Source organism: Notamacropus eugenii, chromosome 7 (genome assembly GCF_028372415.1).
Source record: "Notamacropus eugenii isolate mMacEug1 chromosome 7, mMacEug1.pri_v2, whole genome shotgun sequence".
NCBI lineage: Eukaryota > Metazoa > Chordata > Mammalia > Diprotodontia > Macropodidae > Notamacropus > Notamacropus eugenii.
In genome coordinates, this window is record NC_092878.1 from 4,203,967 (window position 1) to 4,224,057 (window position 20,091).

The 20,091-nt window shown below is 42.2% G+C and overlaps 1 protein-coding gene across 1 annotated transcript in view; it reads left to right on the forward strand.

The window, feature by feature from the left end:
* The first annotated feature begins 10,354 nt into the window (after positions 1-10,354).
* SHC4 (SHC adaptor protein 4) overlaps positions 10,355-20,091 on the forward strand; it is a 155,825-nt gene continuing 146,088 nt past the window's right edge. The window contains exons 1-2 of the mRNA XM_072625095.1: positions 10,355-11,405; positions 11,768-12,385. Of these exons, the coding sequence (XP_072481196.1) occupies positions 11,819-12,385 (567 nt within the window). The 5' untranslated portion in view covers positions 10,355-11,405; positions 11,768-11,818. The remainder of the gene's footprint in view (positions 11,406-11,767; positions 12,386-20,091) is intronic.

Below are 20,091 nucleotides of genomic sequence, written 5' to 3' on the forward strand. Positions count from 1 at the left end.
TTGATTATTTCCAATTTATCCTCTATGACTTCTTCAAAGGCATATACTTAACACTCAACCCAAGTTTTCTGGTTCCATTGGCTCTCTGTTAGCATCAGCATCAGTATATCACTTAGTTTATGTTAAATGTATCTGTTTTATGTCTATTTTCTATGATAAGGCCACATCACGCTGGCTTATTTATGCACTTAATAACAATTCTATGCCTCTAATAACAAAACTGTCCCTATTTTGTATTGGGTGACACATAATTTTTCAAAGTGAAGACCAGCTCCCAGTGTCCCTGTGGCTTTTTTGTACCTTACGTTCACACAGCCCATGTTGTTACCATTTCCTTCCAAATTCCCCGAGCTGTGTTATTTGTAGATGTTTTAGAAGTATTTTTGTGCCTCCCAACAGTAACAGAATCACAGAGCTAGAAAGGAACTCAGGCCAATTAATTCCGCAGGAATCTCAATGGAAGACCCTTCCAGAATATCTTCTCTGCGTGACATCGAGCTCCCACCTGAGGACTTCTGATGACTGAGAATAATACCCTCCCCTGGCACCTGTTCCAGTTTTTTTTTTTTCTTAACTATTCTAATTTTTGTAATTTTTCCTCACAGGAACATCTAAGTTCAAGCCCTGCCTCTGACGCATCCTGTGTGACCCTGGGCAAGTCACTTAACTTCCCAGGGTTCTGGGCAACTCTCTGAGATCATAGATTGCTGAGAAGGTGCTGACCTACCTTGGTGGAGGGAGGCTCCTCTTCCAAGAGTTCACAATACCACCGAAATCACAAGTCTGGTCCTATCCCAATCCCTTTTCCTTTGGAAATCCAACACTCTCCTGGTTCTTTTTCTACCTTTTCTTTCTTTGTATCCTGTTTTTCAACCCTTTAAGATGGATGTTCCCCAAAAGGGAAGTTCTTATTTGGATCTCTTCTGTTCTTTTTCTGTATTCTGACCCTTGGAATACCCATTCATTATCCTGTACTGAACTACATATGATGGCTACTCAAATCTCTGTCTCCAGCCCTCATCTCTAACTGGGTGGGCACCTAAACATACATCTCCTGTTGACTATAGGAAATTTCTGCCTAGATTTTCTATCTGTACTTTATAGAGGATCATAGATGTGGAGTTGAAAGGATCATGGGGACCATCTGGTCCAACCTCCTCACTTTACAGATAACAAACTGAGGTCCAGAGAGGGTCACAGGATCATAGATTTAAAGCTACAAGGGACCTTTAAGACCATAGTCCAGTTTTTGTGGGGTTTTTTGGATCTTAAAGTATCCTTTAGTTTATTTTAACAATAATTGATACTACCAAAAAGGGACTTCATATCTTCTAGCATGAACAGCATGATAGATATAAAAATGCTACAAATCCAGCAGCCAGTAAGCACTGTTTGAGGTGCTTTTTCTACACCTTGGGAGTTGATTCTGGGTCTTTTGTCATGGCTAGCAATACTGCTGGGACACATTGTCACATCAGAAACGACCAAAGGCCCAACTACCACATCAGCCTCATTCTCTTTTCTAGGAATATCTTTCCAATACAACTTATTCCTTTTCCATTTTACAAATGAGGAAACTGAGGCCCAGAGAGGTTAAATAACTTATTTAAAGTTACACAGGCCAAGTGAGTGATCTGGGCCTTGAGCTTATTTCTCCTGACTAAATCTAGCTGTTTCCATTATTACCACTCTGTCTCCTTTCTTTCTTTTTCTTTCTTTTTTTTTTTTTTGAGGAAGTTGAGGTTAAGTGACTTGCTCAGGGTCACCCACCTGGTAAGTTTCTGAAACTGAATTTGAACTCAAGTCCTCCTGACACCAGAGCCAGCGCTGTATCCCCACTCTTGTCTCCGTTCAAGCTGAACATGTCCCCATCTGAGCTTGTTGTCTTTTCCCGTAAATCTGCTCCTCCTCCCAACTTTACTATTTTTTTTATCATTCACACCATGTTCAAAACCTAAGTCTTTTCTTTGATTCTTCCCTTCTGCCTCAACATTTGTGCTTTTGCAGACAAAATGCCTTTTCTACCCCAATAATATTTCTTGTGTGATTCCACCAGAGGACAGTGTGGTATAATATAAAGAGACTGAGATTTAGTGTGCAAGTACTCAAGTTCAAAACCTGGCTCTGCCACTTGTTACCAGTGCAATCATGGACAACTAAGTGAACCTCTCTGGGCCTCAGTTTTCTCAGCTATAAAGCGAGTTGATTGAATTATGGTTTGTGCTTTCTTGAGAAGAGTGACCAGTTGTCTTTGTTGTGACTTTGTTGGCCAGTGACATTTCAGAGTGCTGTCTTGACTCGTGGGGGAATTGGATTTAAGTGAGGGAGAGTTGCACAAAACTGTCAACCTCACTCTGTCCTCCAGACTCATCAGAGTCCAGGGCCAGACAGGAATCAGGATGATTGGTATGGCCTGGGATGCAGTGGATGACCATGGCATCTTTGATGTCTCTCCACATTCTAAGCTCTGCACAGTGCCTGTTTCAGCCACCTTGATGGCCATCAGAACAAATTATTCTTATCCACAAGTTCTGCTTAGGGAAGTCTTCATATGCTTGGGGTACACATCCCCTAACTCACTGACAGGTTTGGGGTCTATTGGTTGCCCCCAACCTGGTTTAGCCTGTCTGCTGAGATGGCTTACTAGGGTGCTTCTGTTGTGCATGCTACTTGGAGCAAATCAGGTGGACACCCCAGTGCTTGGTACAATGCCTGGCACACAGGAATGCCTAATAAATACTTATTCTCTGCCTGTTGTCTTCAGGCTTCACTTTGATCAGTGAGTTTAGACTTAGCATTGACTTGCTAACGCTTCTGGAATCTCCCAGAAACTCCCAATGGCTGGTCATAGTTCTCATTCAGGGTCCTAAGTCATTCAGATATCCTGTGACTGGACTTGGAAACAAAATCCTGACCTAATCTCCAAATTATGGGGAAAAGCCAATCTTTCTCCATCTCCCCACAGGGTTCAGTATCCATGCACCACCGACAGGAGAAACACACTGAATTCTGAAACCAGACACTTGATAGCAGTTTCTACCTAATTCTTTTAATTTAGCTCTCACCATTGGTATTTCCCACGAGGTCAGGCTATATTTGTTTCAAGTTTTGCATTTCTTCTACCCTCTCTTATAAAAGGCTGGGGTAGGCTACCCTCCAGAAAACATTGTTCTGGAGCCTTTTTTTTTGTCTTTTGTTTGCTTTTCCCTAGAGCGCTTTAGACTCTCCTTCTCCCATAGAATCCTCCCTTTTAATAAAGAACAATCAGACATGACTAACGAAGCATACAGCACTTTTCATCTATACTACACCATCTCTCATTCAAGAAGAAGGAAATATATTTCATTATCCGTCCTTTGAACTCAAGATTGTTCATTGCATTGATCTCAATTCTGGGAGCCTTTAGTGTGGTTTTCTTTTATGTATTATGGTCATTATAGATACTTGTTCAGTGACTTTCTTCAGCCTGCATCAGTTCATAAGACTTCCAAAGTTTCTCTAGATTCCTTATGTGACAGTGATCAGTCTGACTCCTGCTGCCTGAAGAAAGCCAGATGTGTTACACTGTGCCATCCTCCAAGATGATTTGGGTACATCTAGTCTTTGCCACTGGCTCCAGCCCCCAATATTGGTGTTCCATCCTCTCCAATAGTGAGGCACAGTTAGGTAGCTGATTAGAATGTTGAGCCTGGAGTCAGGAAGACCTAGTTCAGATCCAGCCTCAGATACTTACTAGTTGCACGACCCTCAATAAGTCTCAACCTGTCTCAGTTTTCTCAGTTGTAAACATGGCTATGGTAATAGCACCTACCTCACAGAGTGGTCATGAGGATCAAATGAGGTCATAGTTGTAAAGCATTTAGCACAGGGCCTAGGACATAATAAGTGCTTAATAAATGCTTATCTCCTTCCTTCTCCCAATTCCTAGTGGGTCCCCTGCACCCCAGTTGCAATTAACCATTTAATAGTAAGATTAGCTTGTACAGAGGATTATTTACCTCAGATGTATAAGAACAAATATATAAACATTGCCCCTACCCCAACACACGTGGTATAATCCCCCTTATACCAGTTTAGTCTCTGGAGAGGGAGAGGATTAGGTTCACTGCTTAGTTTAGCTCATTTCCTATACAGCACTGTCCCAACAAGTTCCAAGTCCAAAGCTGCCCTTTGGCTCAAGTTCTGGTCTTCTCAAGGCTTTCCTACTAGCCCATCTGGCCATACATACATCTCACCTGGAATCTTATCTCCAAGGTCACCATGGCATGAACTCCTGGGTCTCCTGGGGATTCCCCACCTGTGCCTAGAACTGAGAAGGACAAACAAATAGAATAAACCAACACAAAACCCCAAACAAAAACTCAAGAAGATAGTGCAAATTGCTCAATAAACATTTATTAAGTACCTACTATGTGCCAGGCATTGTGCTAAGTGCTCAGGATACAAAAAGAGGTGAAAGACATTCTCTACCCTCAAGGAACTTATACTCTAACAGAGATGAAGGAAAGGTAGTCTTTCCCCTCACCTAGTTAGTTCATGGCATCTGTGTTGTGGATGAATGTGACCTTTTCCTTCTCTGACTATAGGAAAGGGAGAGAAAGAAAACCTAGAGTGTCCTATTCTTGTAATTTTAAAAGTCCAATGGAAAGAGGCTACTCTGGCCACTTGGTAGGAAAAGACAGGATATCTTCTTTTAGAAACTCATCCCTGGTGTTTCCCATGAGGAGCCTTGGTTACACTCACCCTTACTATTTCTTATTGAGCACTAGCATTCCATGACATTTGTGTACCAGTTTGTTCCATCTTTCTCCAATCAATGCATACCCACTTGGTGGGATTTTCTAAGGAGAAGCATCTCACAAAAAGGAGGGCATAGATTTTTCAACCAATCCTAACTCACTCTATTTCTGGGCCTGCTTGTATCAATTGCTATAACATTTGGAAGCTTTATCTCCAAACTCTGTCTCATTGACAAATAGGTTGACTCCTTTAGAGAAGTTCTAAGGAAAGAGGTTTTGTGTTGGCTTCCCCCAGTCTTCCCTCCATAGCGCCAGCAACAATGGAAACTTTAGTGCTGTATTAAGTTAGTCAACCCAAAATGTTTTCCTTTCAACTTAGCCGTTTCCTGAGCTATTCAGTCTTGTGAGTCAGTTAAGAAACCTAGTCTTAGATTTTGGAGGAAGAGTCCCACTGTTTGGTTTCCAACAACCCAATGCTACTTTTAAAACTATTCATCTTCCTCTTTGTTTTAGGCAAAGCCTTTATGTTTTTAGAGTCTCTCTAGACATAGATCCAAAGTCAGCAATGACTACTCCTTGCTAAAAGTGTTTTGTGCTGTTTGCCGACAAGGACTGTGCATTAACTAGGTAAGTTATGCCTTTTCTTTGTGATTAGACTCCTTCTCCTGCCCCAATATTGAGGAATGAATTGAGTGCTGGACTTGGAATTAGAAATACTTGGGTTTAATTCCTACCTCACATATTCACTAGACATTCGACCTTGGGCAAGTCATTTATTCTTTCCCTGACTCAGTTTTCTCATCTGTGAAAAAAAGGGACTGAACCTGATAGCCTCTAAGATCCATTTGAACTCTAAATCTGTTCTTATGAGCCATGTCATGAAAAATGTAAAAGAATGGCTCAGACTGGATAGAGCTTGCCCTCTACAGTGTGATTCGAGGGGTGTTGCAAAGGTCTACCTGACCAAAACAAAAATCTCCCTGATCTAACCTATCATGGCACCATACTTCGTTTTCATGGCCTGAAATTCACTGAGTCATTCTTAAGTAATGTCATTGAATAGAGAAGGTAGCTGTTAAAATGCATTCTCTTGTTGTTCAGTCACGTCAGACTCTTTGTGACCCCATTTGGGATTTTCTTGGCAGAGATACTAGCGTGCTTTGCCACTTCTTCAGCTGAGGAAACTGAGGCAAACAGGATTAAGGGACTTGCCTAAACTCACACAACTACTCACACAGATGAATCGTCCCAGCTCTCTATCCACTGCCACACCTAACTGCCTGGCATATAAATGGGGAAGCTGTGGGAGTTTCCTCTAGTCTTTTCCCCTTAGCATTAGAGAGCACATTCAGTTAGGTCCTTAAGGTCATAGAGTTAGGGGTGAAAGGACCTTAGATCTTTCAGCTGAGGAAACTCAGGCATAGAAACATTAACTTTCACCTTTGTAACTTAAACCTGAGGGGATGAGAAGGAAACCAGGCTAAGTTTTAATATGGGATGGGGACTGAGAGTGCCCAGGCAAAGAGGAGGAGACTCTGAAAGGGATTTAGGGAAGGAAAGTAGGTTTGACCAGTGGTAGCCTTGGCTGCCCTTTAGACCTTCTAGGTTTCTTCAGAATGGGGAACCTGAGGTTAAAACCATAGGATTATATACTCCAGCAAGACTGACTTTGGTTCTTCACAAAGTTCTAAAATATGTTATTAAAAGGATAGTTTATGAGCACTTAGAAAGGGAAACAGTGACCACGATGAGCCAGGGTTGATCCTTGAGAAACAAGTTATAGCCTGTGAACTTAACTAGATTTTTTGGCAGAGTTTCAAGGCTAATGCATCATGGGAATGCCATAGATGTGGCATAACTAGATGTTATCCAAGCATTTAACAAAATATCTCATGCTGTATAACAGTGGTGTCAAATTCAAATGGACCTGGAGGCCACCAAACCATGCATAGGACCCCTGTGGGCTGCATGTATTGACATAGAAAATCACACATTAATATTATCTATGCTGTATTGTATTTTTATTTATTTTGCTAAATATTTCCAAATTACATTTTAATCTGGTAGTAGCTGCACTCAGGAGTACTGTAGGCTGCAGGTGGCCTGTGGGTTCACATATTTATCACCTCTGCTGTACAAGATGTAGAAATCTGGGTTATATGATGGCATAGCTAAATAAATCCACAACTCGCTGCATGTTGGAAGGAGGTCTCTTGTGGGGTCCCAAGGAATCAGTGATATTCCTTATTTTTATCAGTTATCTAGGTAAAGACATAGATGACATGCTTATCAGATTTGCAAATGACAGAAATTGGAAAGGGGAGATAACACAAAGGATGACATGACAGATAGGTAGATAGATAGATAGGGAGATAGGTAGATAGATGGATAGATGGATAGATGGACAGATGGACAGATGGATGAATGGATGGATAGTTTATTGAATATTCTCTACATACCAGTTGCTGTGCTAAGCACTGGAGATACAAATGCAAACAAGAGAATTCCCACCCTCAAGTAGTTCATATTCTAATGGAGGAAGACAAAACATAAAGGAGAGAAGAAAATGGGGAAGGATATACTCAAGGGGACAAGATGGTTGGTGAGGAGGAAGAAAAGAAGTCTGGAGGATGACTTGAGACATGAGTGGGTTGATACATAATTGGGGTCCTTCCTGAAATGATGGTCTTGAGAATGGGGTCATTAATCAGGAGAACAAGGCCTCAGAATGGAAGCTTCTCCAGGATGGGGAGATGTTTGGTGAGGATGTAGAGAGGTCCTGGGAGTGAGCCAGTGAGCTGAGATATGAATGAGATGAAGCATGGCTGGGAGTCTTCCTGAAAGAGTGGTTGATAGAATTCAACCCAAATTGAATTATACTGCAAATAATTAGTGTGTAAGTAACTTAGACACTAATTTACAAAAAAATTTGTAATTTACAAAAAAAAATTTCCACCAATCAGAAAAATGTGCCAAACCTATTAAAATGCAATAGAAATAAAGATAAAGTCATATTTTAAAGAAAAACCCACTGCACAGAAGATGGATAAAATATGGTTAGATAATTGTCCATGTGAAAAAAGCTTGCAAGCTCAGTTGGCATAGCAGCCCAAAAAAAGCGATGTGATCTCCAGCTGAATTAATAATGTCCATAATGTCCAGAAGAAGAGTGGCGACAGTTCTAGCATGAACTCTATTCCAGCCGGATCATGTCTGTTCAGGTCTAGGTTCCACAGGAAGCACATGGACAAACCAGAGAACACCTCCTGAAAGGGACCAGGATGGTGAAAGGATAGGATGCCATCCCATAGAGAGATTAATGAGGACATGATGGCTGCCTTTGAGGTTCTAAAGATAAATTAGACTTGTTCTGTTTAGCTGCAGGGGACAGATCTAGCAGCAATGCGTAAAAGCTGTAGAGAGACAGATTTAGCTCAGTGTAATCAATCAATCAATCAACAAACATTTATTAATATCCTACCTCATGCCAGACACTGTGCTTGACCCTGAGGACACACATATAAAAATAATATTGCCCCTGCCTTTATGAAACTTGTTATTCTTGGGTCATTTCAGTCATGTCTGACTCTTCATGATCCCTTTTTTTGGGCGGTTTTCTTGGCAAAGATACTGCAGTGACTTGCCATTTTCTGCTTCAGCTCACTTTGCAAATGAGGAAGCTGAGGCAGACAGGATTAAGTGACTTGCCCAGGGTCAAGTAGCAAGTGTCTGAGGCAGAATTTAAACTCTCAAAGATTAGTTTTCCTGATTCCAAGCCCAGTGGTCTATCCACTGTACCATCTAGCTGCTCATTTGTGAAACTTACATTCTATCAAGGGAGTCAACGTGTTCACATAGGAGCACACAGAGAATGTTGTTATTGGGGCTTAGTTATTTTTCGGTTGTTTCTGACTGTCTGTGACCCAGTTTAGGGTTTTCTTGGCAAAGTTACGGGGGTGGTTTGCATTTCCTTTTTCAGCTTATTTTCCAGATAGGGAAACTGAGGCAGATAGGGTTAAGTGGCTTGCCCAGGGTGTACAGCTGCTAAGTATCTAAGATGAGTCTTCCTGATTTCAGGCCCTGGTGCTCTATAGAAGGTATAGAAGGTGCATTATAGAAGGTAGTAAAATGTTATGCAGTTAGTGATGGAGGGCACTGACACTTGAGGGACCAGGAAATCCTTTGTTTAGGAGATGGTGCTTGAGACTTTTTTTGAAGGAAGGGAAAGATTTTCTCTTATGTGAGGCACAGATAAGGGGGATCATAAAGCTAGAGATAGAAGGAATCTTCAGCATCATCAAGACCCTCCTACTTATTTTGTAGATTATGAAACTGGGGCCCAGAGAGCTTAGTGACTTGTTCAAGCCAGTAAGTGTCTGAGGCAAGATTTTAACCTAAGTGTTCCTGACTCTAAAGTCCAGTACAAGGGGGTGGTCATTTCCTAGACATGGGAGTTGGAGGGTCCTGTGAGGAACAGAGAGAAGGACAAGCTTTCTGGTCCATGGACTGCATGAAAAGGAGTAGTATATGGTGAGGCTGGAAAGTTAGGCTAAGACAAGGATACGATAGGAAACACTATGAATTACTGAGTCTCTACTCAACAGCGACGTGGTCAGATCTATGCTTAAGGAAAAGCTTCTTCACCAACAGAACTGTCCTGAAATGGAGTTAGGTAATGGATCTACCCCCTCACTACATGTATTTGAGCAAAGGCTACAATGCCATTTGTTGGGGATGCTATCAAGGAGATTCCTTGTTTAGGTACCGTTTGGTCAATATGATCTGTGAGGCCCTTTTCGAAGCTGAGATTCTGTAAAAATCTCACAGTGGCTTCCTCCCTCCTACTTTTGACTTTGCCTCAAGGCTTAATGAGTGAGTTCAGAGACTCGAAAAAATTGGGGGTAGGGGAAGATTATTGTAACACAGGAAGGGCTTTCCTAGATTAAGAAAGAGAAATCTAAACAGGTTTTGCAACCTGTATTTGAAAAGATGAGCCACAGCTACAGGGGATCAGGAAGCAGTAGAGAAAGATTTTCCTGCTTGTCATAGAATATCTTTTAATCCATTGCTGGTGTCCAGATCCTGGGACAGTTGGACCCCTATCAACACTGAAGAGTTTAAATGCAATGGTGGGAACTGAGGTGAAGAAGACATCTTCTCTCAAACTTATGTAGATTTTGCTTGATAACCTATTTGAGTTTTTCACTGTACTATATCTTTCCTCATTTTCCTCAAAGGGGGAAATAAAAAACCCAGCCTGTTGACCTAATGGAAAAAACTAATGAGCAGAGTGCAGGAAGCAAGATGTGGGATCACAGGTCTTGCCTGAATCAGCCCCTGCTGGGTGCTCTGTGAAATCAAATCTTTAGAAGAGATTGTCTTTGCCTCTTCTAAGTGATTTCCTCCTCCTTACTCCTAAGAGAGACTGCATCTTCCTCTGCCTGCTCAGTTCCTGGCTTCCTGTGGGCTTGCAGCATTCATCCTGTCTTCAGAGTGAATTTGATAGGTACAGGAAGTCGCACCAGACTGGAGATTGAACCAACAATCAATAAAAAAAGAACTATGGTTTTAAGAAAGATGCATCAGAGCTTCCCCCAGGAATTGGACCATATGTCCTAATACCAGTGGAACAATGGATTGAATTTTTAGCTCCCCCGGTTAGCATTCCCAGCTATGGAGACAATTCAGAAAAAAGGTTCTTTCAACCTGCTGTCCTCTACGCTTGTTGATGATTTATAGATAAGGAAGATTTTGTTTCCTTTGCCCACTCATCAAGAACACAAAATAAAAGCTGTCTCTCTCCTGTTCTCTCCCTCCCCTCTACTCCATCCCGCCCCCCTCACCCCCAAGCTTTATTTCTCATGGCTACTAGTTTAGTATATTTATGGTGCATGAGTCATCAAGCTGTCTTCTGATTGGATGAAAACCCAACACCCCTGGGACTGTCAGTCAGTTACAGCTATTCTCAGCTTCATTCACAGATTTATTAGCTTGCACACAGGGAGAAATTCATTCAGGAAAGTTCATTCATAAAAATTGCAACACTCTCCATATCATTTTTAATATCTCAGCGTTCTGCTGTGAGCGGGCTCCAGAAGGAAGACAAGTACAAGACCGAGGGAGGCGAAGCAGCAGTCTCCTGAACGCTGATGAGTCTGTGTGAGGATTTAGAGTAACACAGCTGGATCTCAAGTCTCGGAAAGAATGTTGAGCATCACAGGAGTTTTTCCTGGATTGTTGAGCTGAAGGACTTGCAGGATGAGATTTTCCAGGAGAAGTCAGAGATCAGATCAGATTGGTTGAGCACAAAGTGACTTTTGCTCATATGCTTTAATTTTTTTATAAAAAAATTCTTGGAAGAAATAAAGGCTATGAAAGGGTTACCCTACAATTCATTTTTTTCCTCTGGGGAGCTGTACAAGGAGGGTTTCTAAGTGCAGAGACCAAGAAGGGGGGAGTAAATATTTCAGTGGGCTAGAAATGTTGAGGAACTGACGAGCTGACTGATTTGTGCTGCTTTGTGTGGAAGGTTGTGTGTGTGTGTGTGTGTGTGTGTGTGTGTGTGTGTGTGTGTGTGTGTGTGTGTGTGTGTGTGCGTGTGTGTGTGCGCTTTCACCGCAGTCTGGGCTCCACCATTAAGGCTTTCTCAGAGAGCTGGTAACAACGGTAAGAAGCTTCAGCTCAGAACAGTTTAGATGCCTGGATTCTATTGCAGGAGCCAATGCAGGGAGGGACAGAGCACTCTGACTAAAATCAGTGATGGGGACCTGCTTTCTGCATCAGCTGTTACCTCCTAGGGTTAAAGATGTCTGGGAAGAGATGATCTAGGCACCCTGAGCACAACTCTATGCTTAGGAGAGAGTCTGAAAGAAGACAGAGACAGAGACAGAAAGAGAGAGAGAGAGAGAGAGAGAGAGAGAGAGAGAGAGAGAGAGAGAGAGAGAGAGAGAGAGAGAGAGAGAGAGGTTTCTTTCTCTGAATTGTATGGTGTGTTGAAGCATTTAATTTCCATATCGTTTATCTGCCAGACGGGGAAGCCAATTTATGCAACAGTATCCTGTTTCAGCCCTGCCAAGGCTATGAGAGGACGCAGTCCGGAGAACCTCAGTGGACACGTACTGTATGTAGGACTCTTCGGGCATCCCGGCATGCTGCACAGGGCCAAGTATAGCCGTTTTCGGAATGAACCCATCACTTCCTTAGATGAAGGGTCTTCTGGAGGTTCAGTCAATGTCAAAAGTGTACCTCAGACTTCTCCTTCTTCTCCCCTGTCAGTTCACCTGCCTGGGGAAGATGTCACCTTGGCGGCTCAGGATAACCCCACCCCACTGTGCACTTTGATGCCCCGAATGGCAAGCCTTAGACTGGCTAATCCAGCAAACCTACTGGGACTGAAAAACTTCTGCCTGGGGACCAGAGAGGTGCCCAAACTCAAACTCTTGGAGAGCCGGGGGGCAGCTCCAAGCAGCCCAACTTCATCAGAAGCCAGCCTCTCCCGGGCCACATCTGCTGCATCTCCCCAGCTGGATGTAGAGACTCAAGATAGCTGCATCCTGCCCACCTCTGAGGCACCATCTTCTCTGAGCAATCAGGATGGGTCTTCTCGCCAGCACCTTTTGGGGACAGGCATGAGCTACTGTGTAAGGGTAAGTCTATTTCCTTCAGTGTTTTTGACTCTTAAGAACTGATTGAGAAAGGGGTCTTCTAGATCTGCCATTAGCTCTCTGGGTAACCTTAGGGAACTTATGTAGCTTCTCTGGGCCTCAGTTTCCCCTCATCTGTAAAGTGAGGGAAGTTGGACTAGATAATTCCTAAGGTTTTCTCCAGCTCTAAAGTCTAATCTATGATTATTTTTGCAGCCTCTGGCTCTGCTGTGAATCATGTGAGCTTAGAAATATGAAACAGGAAATATAATGAGTACACCTGAAAAATGATATTATGTGTTTGGGCAATTAATTAAAGAGGTGGCAATCAGGATTCTAGAACTTTTCTAATATACACTTGAAGGGACATGCTCTCAGCTCAGAGCACCTTTCAATTCCAATTGCAATTCAATGATGACCAGTGAGAACCTAGAGCAAGAGAAGGTGCTACTTCTAGACAGGAGCAACTCCAAAGATGTCCATTTGATGGTGTCATCAGAAAATACTCAATGATCTCCAATCCAAGAATCCAACCCAGTCCAATCCAGTGAACGTCTATTAAGCACTTACCATGGTTTCTAATCCAATCAGTATTTATTAAGCACCTACAGTGTGGAAAGTGCTACTGTGAATGATGCAGAGATAGAACAGCTCACATTTAGTAGCGCAGTAGAAAGGGCATGGAATTTGGTGTCAAGATACCTGGCCTGGAATCTGGGTACATGCAACCAACTTGTATGTCTGTTCAGATTATTTCAAACCTCGCCTATAAAATGGGGGAGGTGGATTAGATGGTATCCAAGCTCCATTCTTGTAATTCACTTCTTGGTAAAGTGTTTTCTCCTTGGCATTTTATTTGAGCTTCACTACAAACCTATGACGAACAAATACTTAGGACTGTGCCTGGCTCACAGTAGGTAATTAATAAATGCTTGTTGTAAGTTAGGCAGGACAAAATCCATTTTGTGGATGAGGAAACTGAGTCAGAGAGGTGGCATGATTGTTCTAAGATCACCTGTCTATTAAGCAGCAGACCTAGGACTGCAGTCCAATGTTCTTGCTGCCCCACCCCATTGTGGATAGGTGAATACTGACTATTGCACCATAGATAAAAGGGGAGGAAGGGAAAAGTGAGGACAAAAAGGTGTGGTTGGAATTTTAATCTGTCCCTTTTTTTTTTTTTAAGTCATTTAGTGCTCAACAGGTGTTTGCTAAACACCTGTCAAGTGCCCAGTTATGCTAAGGCCACCTGAAGATATTTTTAGGTGCCTGCCTTAAAGGAATTTACTTGAATTAGTGAGAAAAAGACACAGACACACACACGTGTACACACATGCACACACATACATAATTTCATTGCTATGAGTGAAACTCATGACTAATGCAGAAATCACCTGCTCTGAAACTTGAAGTCTTAGAGAGTTGCCTGGGCACATTGAGTGACTTGTTCCACGTTACATCAACAGTATTTATCAAAGGTGCGGCTTGAACCCAGGCCTTTCTGACACCAAGGCCAGCTCTCTATCCACTGTGCCATATTGCTTCGCATAGTTGCACATACATATTCATATATATATTCACACACTATACAATTATGTATCTAAAATAATTTAAGAATAATCCTTAAGTACTTTGTAATCAAAGCTGGGTATGTTCTATATATCAAACCGAAATAGAAACAGATCCCTATGAACTGGATATTGATTCCAGAAATCACAAATTAGCATTATCTATGCTACACTGTATTTTCATTGATTTTGTTAAACATTTCCCAATTACATTTTAGTCTGGTTCAGACTAAGTGTGACACCTCTGTTCTGCACTATGTGTATATGTATGTATTTAAGGAAAGACTACTGTAGCCTAGGGATAGTCAGAGAAGGCTTCCTGGAGGAACTGAGTTTTGATCTCATTCTTAAAAAGCTTTGGATCTAGACTGGCAGGAAATAGGACTTTTCAGTCAGGGGAAACAACAAAAACATGGTGTCCATAGAAGACAGTGAAACTGGGACAGACAGGACCAGACTATTGGGTAGTGGCGGGGGATTTAAGTTGCATAGTTAAGGGTGGTATCTGATGGTGAAGGTTCCTGAATGCTAAAATTAGGAGTTAGGATTTAGTCCAATATTTAAAAGGGAAGCTATGAGAGGTCCTTTTAAAAAAGTTCCTGAAATATTCTCTGGCTTCCTGTTGCCTCTGTGATAAAATACAAAAACCTCAGACTGGCATTTAGTGCTCTTCATATTAAAGGAAGGTCCTAGCTACTTTTCCAGTCTTATTTCATATCTTTCTCTTTCTAGTACTCTTTGATTCAGTCAAACCGGTCTCCCAGCTGTTCCTCAGCTAGGCAGCTAGGTGGTATAGTAGATACCTGGAGTCAGAATGATATGAGTTAAAATCTGGCATCAGACACTTACTAGCTGTGTGACCCTGGTGAAGTCACTTAACCTCTGTAGTTTTCTGAATCTTAAGATGTAGATAATAATGGCACCTACTTCCTAGGGTTGTTGTAATGATTAGAAGAGATAATATCTGTAAAAGCGCCAGGTACATAGGAATCAGTTTTACAAATATTTATTTTTCTTCCCTGTCCATGTGACATTTCATCTCCTTCCTTCCTTTGCATAGATGGTCCCCTATTTTTGGAATGCTCTCCCCTCCCCCTACCTTATTCCTAGCTTTCTTCAAAACTGAGCTCAGGTGCCCCCTATATGCATCCTTTCCTCATCCCAGTCACCAGTGTTGTTCACTCCTTTCAGTAGCATCTGACTCTTCCTGACCCCATATGGGATTTTCTTGGCAAAGATTCTAGAATAGTTTGATATTTCTTTCTGCAGCTCATTTTACAGATGAGGAAACTGAGGCAAGCAAAGTTAAGTGATTTACCCAGAGGTACACAGCTAGTAAGTATCTGAGGCAGATTTGAACTCAGGAAGATGAAGCTTTTTAATTCCAAATCCAGTGCTCTATCCATAGCAACACCTAGTTGTCCCTCCCAATCATCAGTTATCACTGGTCCCTCTTAAAATTACCTCTTGAATCCTGTCCATTTGCTAGTCTGTGTAACATGTTTTATCTCCTTACCTCTCCCAGTAGAATGTAAATTTCTTGAAAACAAGAACTGTTATATTTTCATCAGTGCCTTTGTGTTACCAGTATCTAGCGTGGTATTTTGCATATAGGTGTGTGTATTTGCCTATATGAATATATTATGTACATATTTGTATATTCATATAGGTAAATGTATGTGTTTCTGGGTATGTATATGGAGGGAGGGGGTATAGAGGCAACCCTCTATCCAACCAGAAATTAGATTTTATCAGCAAAGGGAAATTCTGGTATGGAAACTCCTTCTCCCAATGCAGACTGGCATCTTGTCTGGAACTCATAAATATCAGAGACTTTCCTGGAAGCACTGCTGTTGCAGAAATCAATATTCATTTCATAAGTGACTTATCCAAGGTCACATAGCTAGCTCATGATAGAGATAAGACCTGAATCTGGGTCTTCATAGCCAAGAAGATGGCTCTCTATCCACTATAACAAGGTGCCTCTCCACTTTGCACACAGTAGGCACTCAAGAAATTTTTGTTGAAATGAATTTAATTCATAATCACAGGAGGGACTGTTGGTGAAAGTGTTGTTTTAGGAGGATTGATCTGGTAGTTAAGTGTGGGATGGAATTGAGGAGAAAGATAAGAAAAGCTTTTTTAGTAATTTCTTGTGGTGGAGAGGAGATGGTGTGAGGATGAATGAACAAGCCATATGAAAACCATTTGAAGGGACTGGAAAAGTTTAGCCTGGAGAAAAGAAAAGGCAACAAAATAGTCTTCCTTGTGTATTCAAAGAATACACAAGAAGAAGAAAACAGGGACTTGCCTCATTCTGGCTTGGGGGACAAAAGTAGGTGACTGTTTCTGAGGCAGATTTTGGCTGGATAAGAGGAAAAAATTCTGAAAAATTAGAGCTGTCCAGAAGTGGAATGAATGGGCTGCTTCAGAATGTAATGAACTCCATATCACTGGAGATCTTCAGACAGACGCTGTACTCTCTTGCCTGAGAGGTTGAATGGGAATTCCTGTTCCTCTTAGACTTCCTATTGGAGGTCCCTTCTGGCTCTGTGATTCTGATTAGAGTGATAGCCATGGGAAAGGAGAGCAAGGTGTGACTCCTTGGAAAGATCAATCTGCAGTCTTTGGCAACTGACTGCTATGAGGAAGAGGATAGAAGAGGGAGGGTGGTGGGGAAAGCCCTTAATAGCATGGATTGTAACCTAGAAAGCAGAAACTAAGAAATTGGGGAAGGAGCTAGGGGGGAGAGGGAGGTGCATTGTTGAGGGGAAGATGATGAATTTGAATTTAGATGTTAAGTGGGAGGTGGTGGTGCCTGCATGGTGAGGCCATGCATGCAGTTAGAAAGACAAGGCTGGGTCTCGGACAAGGTATCAAGGTTGCTTGTGTAAATTAGCAAATGATCAGCAGAGAGCTCTAGCAGTAAAATGTTGGCTCCTTGGGGGCAGGGAGTTTCAGGGGTTTTTTTGTTTCAGTGTTTTTACTTTGGCTCTCCAGAACCTGGCAGAGTGACTTATACGTAGAAAAGTGCTTAACTTAGGATCACGTGACCATAGATTTTGAGCATAAAGGGTCTTAAAGCCCCGTAGATAATTCAGCCCTCTCAGTTTGACAAATGAGGAAGCTGAGAAAGGTTAAATGACTTGCCCAAAGTTACACAGATAGTTAATGGCGAAACTGGAATTTGAACCCAGGGCCTCTGACTATATCCAGTACATTTTCCACTGTGCCATTCTGCTTATCTAAGTAGGTCAAGATCAAGAGTTAGGCATGTGGAAATTAGAATGGTAGCTCCTTCTAGTTCTGACAGTCTCTGATTCTTTGAAAATTAATAGCCCCCTCTGCCAGATACTTTGACATCTTTTGTTCTAGTACCTGACACAGTGCCTAGCACATGGGTGCTATTGCTGAGTTGTTTCAGTTGTGTATAACTTGTGACTCTGGGGTTTTCTTGGCAAAGATGCTGGAGTGGTTTGCCATTTCCTTCTCCAGTTTATTTTACAGATGAGGAAACTGAAACAAACAAGGGTAAGTGACTTGCCCAGGGTCACACAGCTAGTAAGTGTCTAAGTCTGGATTTGAACTCAGGTCTTCCTGACTCCAGGTCCTGTGTGCACTTAGCTGCCCCCCAGTTCCTAAACTGGCTTTTTTTTTTAAATCTGGGCATGCAGAGCTGATTTCCTTGAAAGGAAAGAGGAGAAAGTTAGGTGGGACCTTTTCATGGCACACCAATGCAATTGCAAGAGGAGGTAGGGTCGGATTCCCTGAAGGCTTTTTCCACCTCCTTGCCAAGGTGATCAAAAGGTAGATGGGTGGTTTGAAAGAGAAAGGTGAAGTAGAAGGTCTGAGAAAATGTGGGGTATGGAGTAAAGAAAAAAGAAAGAGAAAGTCGGAGGCAAGAGGGACAGGCAAGAAGGTGTCCCGAAGGCTATATAGTTTGCTTCTAGTCTATTAAAATATTGAGAATAAAGCATGTCATTTTTTTTAAAGGAAGTTTTTCTTAAACAAGAATGAGACAGGAAGAAGAAGCATGTGGGGGAATGGGAAGACAAGAAGAGCAAAGAAATCCAAAGCCAGACTTGATCTTCTTTGACGTTGTGCCCAAGGATAGGTCTATTTTCAACGTAAGGACACGGAGATACCTCGGAATGTGGCGGGTAAAATGTGTACGTCTACTCAAGTACTAGGAGAGATTTCTGTCCCCATCACTCCCCAACTACAAATCACCTGGATCCCTGCCACGTTGGCTTCTCCTTCCACTACCACTTTTGAAAAGGCATTATCAAACTCAATTGTACCTTGCTGCTTCAAATATTCAGTAATGAATGGTCGAAGAATACAGCTAGTCAAAACAAAAAAAAATTAAACACTTACTATGTGCCAGGCACTGTGCTAGGCAGTAGGGATACAAAGAAAGGTCCCTAATGGCCCATGCCCTCACGGAGCTCATATTCTAATGGAGGGAGGGCACCTTCAAAGACGTAGTATGAAAGCCCTACCCCTAGTTGTGGCTATGGATATTAGATGATTCATGGGGTGAAGAAGTTGTTGGCCTCAATCCATTTGAGTTGGCTTTCTCGCTGTTTCCTTGGAGATGTAGTGAGGACTAGAATTATTCCTTTATAGTAGTGAATAGGTCAGTATAATAGTGATCCCTGGCCAGGGTATCTTGCCACTTTCTTGAATGGCTCTGTGGAGGGACAATCACCTCAAATATTTTGTCCCAGCTATGGGTAGCTTCTCTATGGCTGTCCACAAAGATTCAAAGTATGTGGAGGCCAATTTACGGAAAAATGCATGAATACAAGAGTAGATGGAAGATAATGTCAGAGGGAAGGCATGAGAGGGAGGGGGACTGGGAAAGTTGCCCTGCAGAAGGTAGGATTTGAGCCATAGGACCATAAAGTGTATTAGACTACGAGAAACAGGATAATTTGAGTGTTCTTTATTTTGGGTGGGAGGGATATATTTTGTGATCTAGAGGCATCTGATAAGTTCACCATTCTCCAGACTTCTGTGTATCAGTGTGATTATACTGTAAGTGTCCTGCTTTCTGGGCAGCTAGGTGACTCAGTGGATAGAATGTCAGCCCTGGAGTCGAGGACCTCAGATAATTAACTAGCTGTGTGAACCTGGGCAAGTCATTTAACCCTTTTTGCCTTAGTTCCTCATCTGTAAAATAAGATGGAGAAATGACAAGCCACTCTAGTATCTTTGCCAAGAAAACCCCAAAATGGGGTCATGGAGATTCACTGAAATGATTCAGCAATAATAGCCCTGCTCCCTAGGAGGGATGGATGCATTTGGATTCCTTAGGATCATAGACTTTGAACTGGCTCTCAGAGATGATCTAGTCCAAATCCTATCCTCTTAACACATGGGGATACTGAAACTCCAGTGAGATGAAATGATTTTTTCAAGGTGTCATAGGTTCTGGCAGATCTAGAATTTGAACCAGGTCCTCAGTCTCCAAAGCCAACTTTCGTTCCACTACCCCACGTTTTAACTTGACTTCTGCATAGTCCTATGTATGTATCCTCTAAGACTGGTATTATTAACCATCGGTGCTGATGTGGTTCCCTTGACACCATCAATACTAAGCCTTATCTGCACCTTATGCTAACAGTTGCCACCATGGATTTTGTAGACATCCCGGTTTATGTAGCTATTGGCTGTTGCCACAAAATCACAGTAGGATCATTGGTCTGTAGCAGTTAAGAAGGTGTCCATCCTGGGCAGCAAGAAAAGACAATGACTTCAGCAAGAGCTTCAAGATGAGGAGGTAGACAGGCTAGAGTTCCAGCAGGGTCATTCCTTGTATAAGGGTGCTGGTAGAACTGGCATCTGGAATGGTGGCTGGAACGGGAGCTGGTAGCATGGACCCTGGATGATGGCTAGTAAGAGCATCAAGAGAGGGTAACCTACATGACCAAGCATCTCCCAGAATAAGTGGAGAAGATGTGCACTCCTGGTATAGTATCACTTATTGTTGGACGATTTACAATAATGGCACATTACACCTTTGCTCTGTATTGTCCAACTTATCAATCCAGATCAAGAAATTTTTTGTAATTTATATTCATGGAGAATCTCTTGGGCCACTAAATGGTGAAGTGACTTATTCATGGTCACATGGCT